Source organism: Hyla sarda, chromosome 8 (genome assembly GCF_029499605.1).
Source record: "Hyla sarda isolate aHylSar1 chromosome 8, aHylSar1.hap1, whole genome shotgun sequence".
NCBI classification, from domain to species: Eukaryota; Metazoa; Chordata; class Amphibia; order Anura; family Hylidae; genus Hyla; species Hyla sarda.
This window is the reverse complement of record NC_079196.1, coordinates 179159065-179172927: the sequence shown is the minus strand read 5'-3', so window position 1 is coordinate 179172927 and position 13863 is coordinate 179159065. Positions and strand designations below refer to the sequence as shown.

General features: G+C 46.3%; 1 protein-coding gene across 1 annotated transcript in view; it reads right to left on the bottom strand.

Annotated features, from left to right (window-relative positions):
• The window catches only part of LOC130285506 (BOS complex subunit NOMO3-like), a 105941-nt gene that overhangs the window by 41652 nt on the left and 50426 nt on the right, over positions 1 to 13863 (bottom strand). Inside the window, exon 16 of the mRNA XM_056536985.1 lies at positions 6825 to 6912. Coding sequence (XP_056392960.1) covers positions 6825 to 6912 — 88 coding nt within the window. The remainder of the gene's footprint in view (positions 1 to 6824; positions 6913 to 13863) is intronic.

The window sequence follows — 13863 nt, the reverse complement described above, 5'->3', positions numbered from 1 at the left end:
AATGTGAAAGGAAAAATGGAGGGAAAAAAGAAAAAATGGGGAAAAAAAAGAAAAAATGGGGAAAAAAAAGAAAAAATGGTCGTGTTAGCTGAGAAAAAAAAAAGGGGGGGGGGGGGGGAAATAGAGAAAAAAGATTCTAGATGTCCAAGGTACAAATGTAGTTTATTCTAAATGGACAAATACAATTATAACATACAAAAACAGAGAATGCAGGATCCTTGCATGCCTCCCTGATTAATGAATTAAAAGATATATATGAAATCAAGTAGTAGTGAAATTATAACAGTTGCTGCACCACTAAGTAACCACTGTCTATTGGTATGAACCAGCTTGAGGTAGAGGTATTGGAGCGTTGTCCGTTTTCAAGTGCTGAAGTCCCCCAATTTTCGCCCCCCGGTGCCGGTACAATGGTTTGTAGCTCACAGTCTGATAGTGTGTGCTGTTTAGGCTGGGCGGCTGTGACAGCAGCACAGCCTGGGACCACATCCGTGGCTTGGGAGTATCAATTTCGTAATTTGCAGCAATATTAACGGCTCGAAACTGGGTATCTGCTTCAATTACCCAAAAAGACCACTACACAACTACTGGATAGACGACCCGAATACCGGCAAGTTACGCTGTCATCAAAAGAAGCTGCTTCCATCACTAGAGTGTGCGCTCCTACGAGTTACCGTGGACACCACTCTGGAAACCGGCATCTCCACCGAGGGTGACCTGTCTGTCGGCAGGCAGACTCTGTCACCTACACCAGGACGAAGCCGACGAACATCAGAACAGCACAGTACACTCACCCGAGACCTTTGTCAGAACGGGTAAGCGGTACATAGTACCAGCGATTCATTCATTCTGTTGCTGTCGCCGAGCCATTAATATTACAGCTAATTACTAATTGATACTCCCAAGCCACGGATGTGGTCCCAGGCTGTGCTGCTGTCAAAGCCACCCAGTCTAAACAGCGCTCACTATGAGTGACTTTGAGCTACAAACCATTGTACCGGCACAGTGGGACGAATATTGGGGGACTGCAGCGTTTGAAAATGGACAGCACTCCAATACCTCTACCTCAATGTGGTTCATACCAATAGACAGTGGTTACTTAGTGGTGCAGCAACTGTTATAACTACTACTCTATTTGATAGATATAAGGAGATTTTTATGCTTACCATAAAATCTCTTTCTTGAAGGATCCATTGGGGGACACAGACCAAGGGGGCATATGCTGCTGTCTCTAGGAGGCTTGACACTATGGCAACAGAAAAGTCGGCTCCTCCTAGCAGGGTATACCCGCCCACAGGCACCTGAGGTAATCAGTTTTAGTCCCAGAGCAATGGGAGAAGAGAAAAACCACAAACTGTCCGAGCAACCAGAAGAAAAAGGTAACTGAACACACACTCGGACAGATGACTGAAATATGAACACCAGAAAAAGGGTGGGAGCTGTGTCCCCCAATGGATCCTTCGAGAAAGAGATTTTACGGTAAGCATAAAAATCTCCTTTTCTCTATCGGCTCCATTGGGGGACACAGACCATGGGATGTACCAAAGCCGTCCCTTGGGTGGGTAAGGAAATCAGTTAGGTGGACGGCTGGACCACCGCCGCCTGCAACACCTTACGGCCCAGAGGAGCATCAGCTGATGCAAAGGTAGGAATCTCGTAGGACCTTGTGATAGTGTGCAAAGACGACCCCGTGGACGCTTTACAGAACATAGCGGAGTGCCCAGGATACCCCGAAAAATGGGTGGAATGAGCCAAAACCCTGAAGGGAGGGATCTTCCCCTTGTAGCGGAAAGCTTCCAAAATAGCAGACCGGATCCACTGAAAAATGGTTGCCATAGAAGCAGGTTGTCCTGTACGACGACCTTTCGGAAAAAACAAAAAAAGGGTCACAGTTTGGAGATCACTGGGCAGTGGTCTATAAACTGTAGTCCTCCAGATGTTGCAAGACTGCAAATCCCAGCATGCCCAAACAGCAAACAGCTGTCTCACCATGCTGGGAGTTGTAGTTGCGTAACCTACAGCTGTTGCATAACTACATCTCCCAGCATGCCCTTCGGCGATTAGTAAATGCTGGGTGTTGTAGTTTTGCAACAGCTGGAGGCACACTGGTTGGAAAATTCTGAGTTAGGTAATAGAACCTAACTGAAGGTTTTCCAACCAGTGTGCCTCCAGCTGTTGCAAAAGTACAACTCCCAGCAGGCACGGTATGTCAGTACATGCTGGGAGTTGTAGCTTTGCAACAGCTGGAGGCACACTGGTTGGAAAATACTGAGTTAGGTAACAGAACCTAACTGAAGGTTTAATTTTTCATTTGCACAGTCCACTGTTCCAAAGATCTGTCAAACGCCAGTGGTGTGTAAATACTCACTGCACCCCTTATTAAATTCTGTGAGGGGTGTAGTTTCCAAAATGGGGTCACGTGGGGGGGGGTCCACTGTTCTGGCACCACAGGGGGCTTTGTAAACGCACATGGCCCCTGACTACCATTCCAAACAAATTCTCTTTCCAAAAGCTCAATGGCGCTCCTTCTCTTCTGAGCATTGTAGTTCGCCCGCAGAGCATTTTACGTCCTAACATGGGGTATTTCCATACTCAGAAGAGATGGGGTTACAAATTTTGGGGGGCATTCTCTCCCATAACCCTTTGTAAAAATGGTAAATTTGGGGAAGAAACTGCACTTTAGTGAAAACATTTTTTTTTTCATTTACACATCCGATTTTAACGAAAAGTCGTCAAACCTGTGTGGTGTTAAGGCTCACTGGACCCCTTGTTATGCGCCTTGAGGGGTGTAGTCTCCAAAATGGTATGCCATGTGGGGTTTTATGCTGTTCTGGCACCATAGGGGCTTCCTAAATGTGACATGCCCCCTAAAAACCATTTCAGCAAAATTCACTTTCCAAAATCCCATTGTTGCTCCTTCCCTTCTGAGCCCTCTACTGCGCCCACCGAACACTTGACATACACATATGAGGTATTTCCTTACTCGAGAGAAATTGGGTTACAATTTTTTGGGGGCTTTTTCTCCTATTACCACTTGTAAAAATTCAAAAACTGGGTCTACAAGAACATGCGAGTGTAAAAAATGAAGATTTTGAATTTTCTCCTTCACTTTGCTGCTATTCCTGTAAAACACCTAAAGGGTTGAACTTACTGAATGTCATTTTGGATACTTTGAGGGTTGCATTTTTTATAATTGGGTCATTTGTGGGGTATTTCTAATAGGAAGGCCCTTCAAATCCACTTCAAACCTGAACTGGTCCCTGAAAATTCAGATTTTGAAATTTTGTGAAAAATTGGAAAATTGCTGCTGAACTTTGAAGCCCTCTGATGTCTTCCAAAAGTAAAACATGTCAACTTTATGATGCAAATATATAGACATATTGTATTTGTGAATCAATATATAATTTATTTGGAATGTCTATTTTCCTTACAAGCAGAGAGCTTCAAAATTTGAAAAATGCAAAATTTTCTAATTTTTCATAACATTTTGGAATTTTTCACCAAGAAATGATGCAAGTATCGACAAAAAATTACCACTACCATAAAGTAGAATATGTCACGAAAAAACAATCTCTAAATCAAATTTATAAGTAAAAGCATCCCAGAGTTATTAATGCTTAAAGTGACAGTGATCAGATTTGCAAAAAATGCTCCCGTCCTTAGGGTCATAATGGGCTCTGTCCCCAAGGGGTTAAGATAGAAGGTGTCTCTTATGGCCGAAACCAATGAGTTCACCGCGTCAGCCATATCCGTGCAGTCCTCTGAGTCAGATGCTGAATCGGAAACCTCGTCCACAAGTTCTCCAGGTGAGTGGGAACGGAGTCCTGGAGGAGGGAGACACCGACCGGGTACGCGGTTTTGGAGAGCCAGAGCGGCGACCACGAAAGCGTCCTCTGAAGGAGCGACGTTTGTGACAAATTGGAGCAACGGGGCGAGTCCTATGAAGGAAGCACCTGTGCCTATCAGGAGACCCAGGATGAGTCAGAGAATACACCCCTATCATGCTTGCGAGAGCGGTGATATAGAGAGAAGGTGAGCGGGTCCCTCTGAAGGACCGGCATAGGGTGGACCACTCCAAGACTGTCACCTGAGCCAAGTCGGATATAGACTGGGATAGGGGTAGAAATAGCAGGGGAACAAGTGGTTCAGCAGAACCAAGCATTGTAGAATTTTGGCCCCTGCAAAAATAATAGGTGACCAGGGCCCCTGCTATCCGTCTAGAAGGAGGGACCGTTCCCCAGAGAAGAGAAAGACGCATAGCCAATGCGGACCAAAGTAGCAGAAGAGAGGACAGTGTATTGGCTCTCAGACACCTCTGCACGCGCTTAGCGCTGATTGGCAGAGAAGGGGACTGGTCTAAGCGCTATTACTTTTTTTTTTTTGAGACTGAGGATTCCCGCAGCCGAGAGTGGGCGGGGCTAGAGCCCGACAAGGGCCCGCTGCCAGAGAATCAAAATGGCCAGGCTATAATTGCGTCCCATAAAGAAAGAAACCCCACCCAGCGTCCCATAAAGAAAGAAACCCACAGAACTCTTAGCTAACTGCCGGTGGGAGGAGCCAAGTCCCAACCGCGCTCAAAATACATGTCAGCTGATAATGGCGCCCGCTCCTAACCCCGAGCGCATATGCGAATACATATGCGAATGACAGGGGGAGGGAGCGGGCGAGCACTCCGCCGGCAGCAGTACGCTGCTGACAGGGAAAAGGAGGACTCGATACGCGGCCGACAATGGCGCCCGCTCCCAGCCCCGAGCGAATGACAGGGGGAGGGAGCGGGCGAGCACTCTGCCGGCAGCGGTACGCTGCTGACAGGGAAAAGGAGGACTCGATACGCGGCCGACAATGGCGCCCGCTCCCAGCCCCGAGCGAATGACAGGGGGAGGGAGCGGGCGAGCACCCCGACAGCAGCCCACGCTGCCGACAAGGACATATGGCGGACTCCCAGCCCCCGAGCGAATGACAGGGGGAGGGAGCAGACGAGCACCCCGCCAGCAGCTCCACGCTGCCGACAGGGACATATGACGGACGCGATACGCAGCCGGCTGAGCCGCGCGCCCGGCAGAAAGTGAAAGTTAAAGTCGCGCTGCCATGACAGTGTAGCTCTCCCTCACATCTTTAAAGTTAGTTCCGCACCACTGCTATGGAACGGGGAGACATTGTCCCCCACCCCATGAATAAAGAGACCCCAAGCAGGAGGGAACAAAGTCCCTCAAGCCAGGCCCCATATCCAAGCAGTGTACCAAAGGTGGGCCAAAATAGGGGGTCTCCAGAGGCTGAAAGTCCCTACCTGGAAGAAAGAGGGGGAAAAAATACTTACCTCAGTCTGAAGAACTTACCTAATGAAGTCTTCAGAATGTAGTCTTCAGTCAGCATTGTCACCTGCAGCAAGCCAAGCTCATAGCGAGGCGAACAGGGAGGTAGGGGGACCCGGACCCATGAGGTACAACCCCAAGCACTGACCGTTGTCGAGAGGGGGTTAACAGTACACCCAAGATGCCTGCCACCTCTTGCAATGGGGAAACAGTTAACCGCAGTTCCTGAGTCCCCACCTGAAAACGAAAAGAAAAAGGAATCAAAGAACTAACACATTCCCTAACTAGGAAAATAAAAGACCTGGTCTGAGTAAAACCCTAGACCAGTGTCTACCCTCCTTAGACAATAGACACTAAGCTGAAACGGATTACCTCAGGTGCCTGTGGGCGGGTATACCCTGCTGGGAGGAGCCAACTTTTCTGTTGCCATAGTGTCAAGCCTCCTAGAGACAGCAGCATATACCCCCATGGTCTGTCCCCCCCAATGGAGCCGATAGAGAAATATATCTATATCTATCTATATATATTTTAATTCATTAATCAGGGAGGCATGCAAGGATCCTGCCTCCTCTCTGTTTTTGGATGTTATAATTGTATTTGACCCTTTAGAATAAACTACATTTGTAATTTGAACATCTAGCATTTTTTTTCTCTATCCCCTTTTTTAATTAATTTTTTTTAATCACATTTTCACACCATTACATATCCATCTGACACATATCACTGACTGACATTTATAGTCCCACATCATCCATCCATGCACTCATTTCCATTTACGGCAGCATTTACAAGCAGTCCTTGAGAACCTGCCATTTATTTGTTTTTTCTTTAGATTTTAGTATTGGGTGGTAGGAGGATACCACCAGTGCAAGCGTTCTCTGACAATATATAGATTGAGTACCTCCAAATATCTGCTTTCCTCTAGATATTGTTTTGGTTTGCGCCATACATTTTATGGTAAAGTGAGTGATGTCATTACAAAAGGACAACTGGTCGCACAAAAAACAAGCCCTCATACTAGTCTGTGGATGAAAATATAAAAGAGTTATGTTTTTTAGAAGGCGAGGAGGAAAAAACAAAAAACGTTAAAACAAAAATGGTCTAAGTCCTTAAGGGGTTAAAATAAATACCAACAGCTCACAAGCAGATCAGTGGGGTTTTGACTGCTGGGACCCAATATAGGGCAGTGGTCTCTAAACTGTGGACCTCCAGATTTTACAAAACTACAACTTCCAGCATGCCAACAGCTGTCCAGGCATGCTGGGAGTTGTAGTTTTACATCTGGGAGTTCCACTGTTTGGAAACCACTGATATAAGGAATGGTGGGTTTTGCAGAGGGGAGGGGGGGGCACCAAGACAGTAAATGATAGTGGAGGAAGGAACAGGCAGAAAAGGCAGCAGGGCATCATTACTATTTGGGCAGTGTTCATCCAGAACATTATACCCCAGCTTTATTTAAGTGTATCAGATGTGCAGGGAGAAGCTAGAGTCAGCTGTTATAGCAATGAGGGTTACCTGGTTTTGATAGGCAGAATCTATTGACTCCCTTAGTAAGATTGTATACACCAACATGCTCTGGAGCATTTCCGTCTTGGTAAAATTCCTGGGGAAAAGAGGTTTAGAGGAGTCAAAAAATGTGACATCAATAAAAGCAAATAATGCACTGAATAAAAAGAGGGCAGACCCTAAAAAAGCAGCAAAACTATCAACATGTGGTGGGATTTCTCAACACAACTATTCTAAAAAAAAAGTGTGCTTATAGGCTCTGTCTACAGTAGACACCTCTGTCCATATGATCAGGTCCCTGTATATCTGTGATCAGTGTTTTTTTTTCAGTAGCTCTCAAGCAGGCTACATCGTTAACCCCCTGTACAAAATCCACTCAAGTTACATTCGCCAGTTGTAATACAGAAAGAAAATCAACCCCTTAGCGACGCAGGACGTCCAGGTGGGGCGGTACTTAACGCACCAGGACATACATTTACATCCTATACATGACCGCGAGCACCACCACATGCAACAGCCGGTAATGGTGGACTTGAGCGATCACACTTATGTCTGTCATTAACCCCTCAGATGCCATGATTAATACAGATCATGGCATCTACAACAGTTCGGTCAGCAAAATGTATGATCGGATTGCCCGCAGTGCTGCCGCGGGGATCCTATCATCCATAATGGTGGACGTAGGTCCCCTCACCTGCCTCCGTCCGTCTCCAGGGATCTACTGCTCTGGTCTGAGATAGAGCAGACGATCGCCGATAACACTAATGCCCTAGGCATAGCACTGATCTGTATTAGCAATCAAATGATTGCTATAAATAGTCCCCTATGGCAGGGGTTCTCAACCAGTGGTACGCATACCCTTAGGGGTTCGCCACCGGTTTTGCGGGGGTACGCAATGCGCTGACAAATACCAGCCATGCAATGGCCAGTATTTGTCAGCACATTGCGGGGAATGGCTGCAGCAGCTCTCAGTAAAGTGTTGCGGCCGCGGCTACTTTACGGGAGCTGCGTGGTTGCTGGGGAGATGTGTGACGTTGCAGGAGGACGTCACCCTTCTATCCGGCGCCGACGGGACTCCAGGAACGGGACTCTGGGGGCGGTAATGTAAAAAGAAAAGTAAAAACTAAGTGTATGGGAGGGAGGATAGATTAGAGGAGATCCAGGAGGATCGGAGGGGGGGGGGGGAGAGAAATAATGGCACAAGGGCATTAAGATGGAGGGGGAGAGAGACATAGTGGCAAAAGGGGGTCAGAGAGAGGGGGCATTATGGCACAGGGGGATTCATTTAAGATGGAGGGGGGTAATGATTACCCCCCCCCCTCTATCTTTTTCCCCTTGTGCCATTATTCCCCCCTCCCTCTGATCACCTTTTGCCATTATCACTACCCCCTCTATTTTAATCCCCTTTTGCCATTATCCCTCCCTCCCACCTCCATCTTTATCCCCCCTTTAGCCATTATTCCCCCCTCCCTCTGATTTCCTTTTGCCATTATCCCCCCCCCCCACCCTCCATCTTTATCCCCCCTTGTGCCATAATTCTCCCCTCCCTTTGAGCCCCTTTTGCCATATCGGATAATAATGGCACAAGGGGATTAAGATGGAGGGGGGAATAATGGCAAAAGGGGATCAGAGGGAGGGGGGAATAATGGCACAAGGGGATTAAGTATTGCATTAGTATAAAGGTAAGCACACACTTTTTGTCTGCGGGTACCCCTCACGTATAAGTTCCGTGCAAATTTACACGCGAGGGATAACCGCAGACATGCTTTCAGCCTTTGGGGTACAGTCGCCAAAAAGGTTGAGAACCACTGCCCTATGGGGACATAAGTGTAAAAAAATAAATAAATAAATAAAATTCGAAAAATCCCCTCCCCCAATAAAAATGGAAAATGTCCCTTTTTCCCATTTTACCCCCAAAAAGTGTAAAAAATAAAATTAAAATAACACATATTTGGTATCGCCGCGTGCGTAAATGTCCTAACTATCAAAATATAATGTTACTGATCCCGTAGGGTAAGCATATATAAAAAAAATTAAAAAAAATAAAAAAGGGTCCAAAATTGCTGCTTTTTTGTGACATATTAAAAAAAATTTATGACATAAATTGCACACCAATAAGGTCCTGTACACGACCGATTTAATAAACCTCTTAGCCAAGTATCAATGTAACTAATAATCACCAACTGACCAACACCAGTGAATAGAGGTGGCTTAAAACATCACTTTTAATATATACTCAATAAAAGTAGGAAGTACAATCAGTGCCGTTCCGTGCATGTACTCAATAATCTTTAATCCAAACTATAACTGCTAAAAGCAAATCTAATTATATCCAAGCTAGGAGTGCTATACTGTAATACAAGCACATCCAACCATGAACAAAGTGTGCTACATCAAGGCACAATCTAGCTGATGTGACGAATCACTTGGGGTCACCCAGCAATTAATTACTCCTTCAGTCATCCAATGATGGCGACTGAGTCTCCCAACGCGTTTCTAGCGCCTGTTATGGCGGTGTCATCAGGGGAGATATTGACATAGGAGTCAATTAGAAATATAGACCGTCAGGGTATGTACCAACTGACCGGACTAAGTCAAGGGGCTGCAGCACTCCCTAGTGGGTCTTACAGGTAGCCCTCCAATAGGCGGTTAGGAGTGCTAGGGCGTATAGGAGGTTCCTGAGCGGGGCCATCCATTAGGGATGAAGCCGCCTAGGCATAGGGCTATGATGAGAGGGCCAACTAGGGTGGCAATTACACAAAGGGCCATGTATTCCCCCCGCTCACGTATATAAAATCACTAGGGTACACTCAATATATTCCACCCAGTTGATTACTTCAATTCTCTATATGAATAATTGGTTTGCCCCACACGCCACCTTAACCAATTGCCCCTCCCCTTTCTAAGGGGAAAAGATGCAACCTCCCTAACCCCTTTTTCCAAACTTTTTGGGAACTGTAGTAATCCTGTCACCTACTTATTCATATATGGACAGACCTCAGTGACAACCGGGATAATTGCATTGTTCTATGTTAAGAGATACCAGCAAAGTTAGTTTACTGACCTGTTATAAAGAGAGCGAACGTCCTGTATGGACCACAAATGGTTAACACGCCTGGCGAGTGCAGATAACTTAGCACCGCCCTAGGACGCGTCGCCCTGGGAAGCGGGGCGGATGCGCCGGACGTGAGGTAATGGTCGCACAGGATATAACGTCAGACGCCGGCTTCCCCGGCAGCGCGCTGGGCTGGATGTCAGCCGGCCTCTTCGCCACTGCGGGAGTGCGCGCCACCGGTAATCTTTCTTGAAGTCACACAATAGTGAGTACACTCCATATGGAGTATTCCTTCCCTACAGGTGGATTTAACATAGGGAATACTGAATGGGGTTGTGTTTCTCTTGTTTTGCAGGGCAGCCAATCGGAGGTGGTTGAGTAAGCAATGCAATGCTGACTTATAAACAAGATCAGCTTCATATGGCCACTTGTCTACATATATGCTCTTTTCTTTTACAGGAAAGGCCTCTGTTGGTGCTGGACTTCAAGTAACATAATCATATGGTCTTTTTACTTTAAAAGAAAATCCTATTTTGATGTTTTATATATCTAAGTACCATAGCTAAGAGGCTGCCGCGTGTTGTGTATGGTTACATGCTGCAGCCCCTTGACTTAGTCCGGTCAGTTGGTACATACCCTGACGGTCTATATTTCTAATTGACTCCTATGTCAATATCTCCCCTGATGACACCGCCATAACAGGCGCTAGAAACGCGTTGGGAGACTCAGTCGCCATCATTGGATGACTGAAGGAGTAATTAATTGCTGGGTGACCCCAAGTGATTCGTCACATCAGCTAGATTGTGCCTTGATGTAGCACACTTTGTTCATGGTTGGATGTGCTTGTATTACAGTATAGCACTCCTAGCTTGGATATAATTATATTTGCTTTTAGCAGTTATAGTTTGGATTAAAGATTATTGAGTACATGCACGGAACGGCACTGATTGTACTTACTACTTTTATTGAGTATATATTAAAAGTGATGTTTTAAGCCACCTCTATTCACTGGTGTTGGTCAGTTGGTGATTATTAGTTACATAAAAAAAATGTATTAAAATTTTATATACGCAAATGTGGTATCAATAAAAAGTACAGATCACAGCGCAAAAAATGAGCCCTCATACCGCAGCTTATATGGAAAAATGAAAGTTATAGGTCGTCAAATTAGATTGATTTTAAACATACTAATTTGATTAAAAAAGTTTGAGATTTTTTTTTAAAGCGGAACAATTATAGAAAAACTATGTAATCATTTTAATCGTACTGACCCACAAAAGAAAACATGTAATTTTTACCGTAAATTGTACAGCGTGAAAACGAAACCTTCCAAAATTAGCAAAATTGTGGTTTTCTTTTCAATTTCCCCACACAAATAGTATATTTTTGGTTGCGCCATACATTTTATGGTAAAATGAGTGATGTCATTACAAAGGACAACTGGTTAAGCAAAAAAACAAGCCCTCATACTAGTCTGTGGATGAAAATATTAAAAAAGTGTTATTACTTTTAGAAGGCGAGGAGAAAAAAAAATGAAAATGCAAAAATAAAGTCCTTAACCTGTTGGGGACGAAGGGCGTATCCATACGCCCTTGCGTCCTGGTACTTAAGGACGTATCCATACGCCCGTGGGAATTTCGGTCCCCGCCGCGCGCCGGGCGGGGACCGGGTCGGGGTGACTGCTGATATCTATCAGCAGGCACCCCGTGCAAATGCCCAGGGGATCATTAGACCCCCCCCCCCCATGTCGGCGATCGGCGCAAATCGCAAGTGAATTCACACTTGCAATTTGCGCCGATTCCGGGTCATTACGGGTCTATGGTGACCCGGTGACCCGGAATAGAAGGGGGATCGCGGGTGTCTAAGACACCCACGATCCCCCTAAAGCAATAGGAGTGAGGTGGCACGGGTGCCACCCCTCCTATCCCTGCTATTGGTGGTCTAGATGCGACCACCAATAGCAGATCAGGGGCGGAGGGGTTTACTTTTGTTTTCCCCGTCCTGCCCTCCCACAATAGGCGGGGCAGAACATGGAAAACGAAGAGGAGCGGCGCCGACGTCCACTTACCCCTCCGGAGGCAGCGGAGCGACGGGGATCGGCGGGCGGCGACGGAGATCTGCGGCGACGGAGATCTGCGGCGGCGGACGGCAGAAGAGGACGGCTCCCGGATGCGACGGAAGCCGGTGAGTAGTTGCATAGCAACATCTAGAGGGCTACAGTCTGAAACCACTATAGTGGTCTCTAGACTGTAGCCCTCCAGATGTTGCAAAACTACAACTCCCAGCATGCCCAGACAGCTATTTGCTGTGTGGGCATGCTGGAATTTGTAGTTTTGCAACAGCTGGAGGTCTGCAGTTTAGAGACCACTGCACAGTGATCTCTATACTGCCCTCTAGATCTTGCAAAACTACAACTCCTAGCATGCCCACACAGCTGTTTGCTGTCTGGGCATGCTGGGAGTTGTAGTTTTGCAACATCTGGAGGTCCACAGTTTGGAGATCACTGTTCAGTGGTCTCTAAATTGTAGAACTCCAGATGTTGCAAAACTACAAATTCCAGCATGCCCACACAGAAAACAGCTGTCTCGGCATGCTGGGAGTTGTAGTACCTCCAGCTGTTGCATAACTACATCTCCCAGCATGCCCTTCTGTGATCAGTCATTCTGGGAATTGTAGTTTTGCAACAGCTGAAGGCACACTGGTTGGAAAATACTGAGTTAGGTAACAGAACCTAACTCAGTATTTTCCAACCAGTGTGCCTCCAGCTGTTTCAAAACTACAACTCCCAGCATGTACTGACAGACCGTGCATGCTGGGAGTTGTAGTTTTGAAACAGCTGGAGGTTCCCCCCCCCCCCCATGAGAACGTACAGGGTACATTCACACGGGCGGGTTTACAGCAAGTTTCCTGCTTCAAGTATGAGCTGCGGCAAATTTTTGCCGCAGCGCAAATTCCTAGCGGGAAACTCACCGTAACCCGCCAGTGTGACTGTACCCTAAAAACACTACACTACACTAACACCTAATAAAGAGTAAAACACTACATAAACACCCCCTTACACTGTCCCCCCCCCCCCCCCCAATAAGAATGAAAAACGTATTGTACGGCAGTGTTTCCAAAACTTAGCCTCCAGCTGTTGCAAAACAACAACTCCCAGCATTTCCGGACAGCCACTGACTGTCCAGGCATGCTGGGAGTTTAGTAACAGCTGGAGGCACCCTGTTTGGGAATCAATGGCGTAGAATACCCCTATGTCCACCCCTATGCAATCCCTAATTTAGTCCTCAAATGCGCATGGCGCTCTCTCACTTTGGAGCCCTGTCGTATTTCAAGGGAACAGTTTAGGGCCACATATGGGGTATCTCCGTACTCGGGAGAAATTGCACTAAAAATTTTGGGGGGCTTTTTCTCCTTTTACCCCTTATGAAAAGGAAAAGTTGGAGTCTACACCAGCCTGTTAGTGTAAAAAAAAAATTTTTTACACTAACATGCTGGTGTTGCCCTTTACTTTTTATTTTCAGAAGAGGTAAAAGGAAAAAAAGACCCCCAAAATTTGTAACGCAATTTCTCCTGAGTACGGAAATACCCCATATGTGGTCGTAAAATGCTCTGCGGGGGCACAACAAGGCTCAGGAGTGAGAGCGAACCATGTACATTTGAGGCCTAAATTGGTGATTTGCTCAGGGGTGGCTGATTTTACAGCGGTTCTGACATAAACCCAAAAAAATTAATACCCACATGTGATCCCATTTTGGAAACTACACCCCTCACGTAATGTAATAAGGGGTGCAGTGAGCATTTACGCCCCACAAGTGTCTGACAGATTTTTGGAACAGTGGTCCGTGAAAATGAAAAATAACATTTTTTTGTTTGCACAGCCCACTGTTCCAAAGATCTGTCAAACGCCAGTAGGGTGTAAATGCTCACTGCACCCCTTATTACATTCCGTGAGGGGTGTAGTTTCCAAAATGGGGTCACATGTGGGGGGGTCCA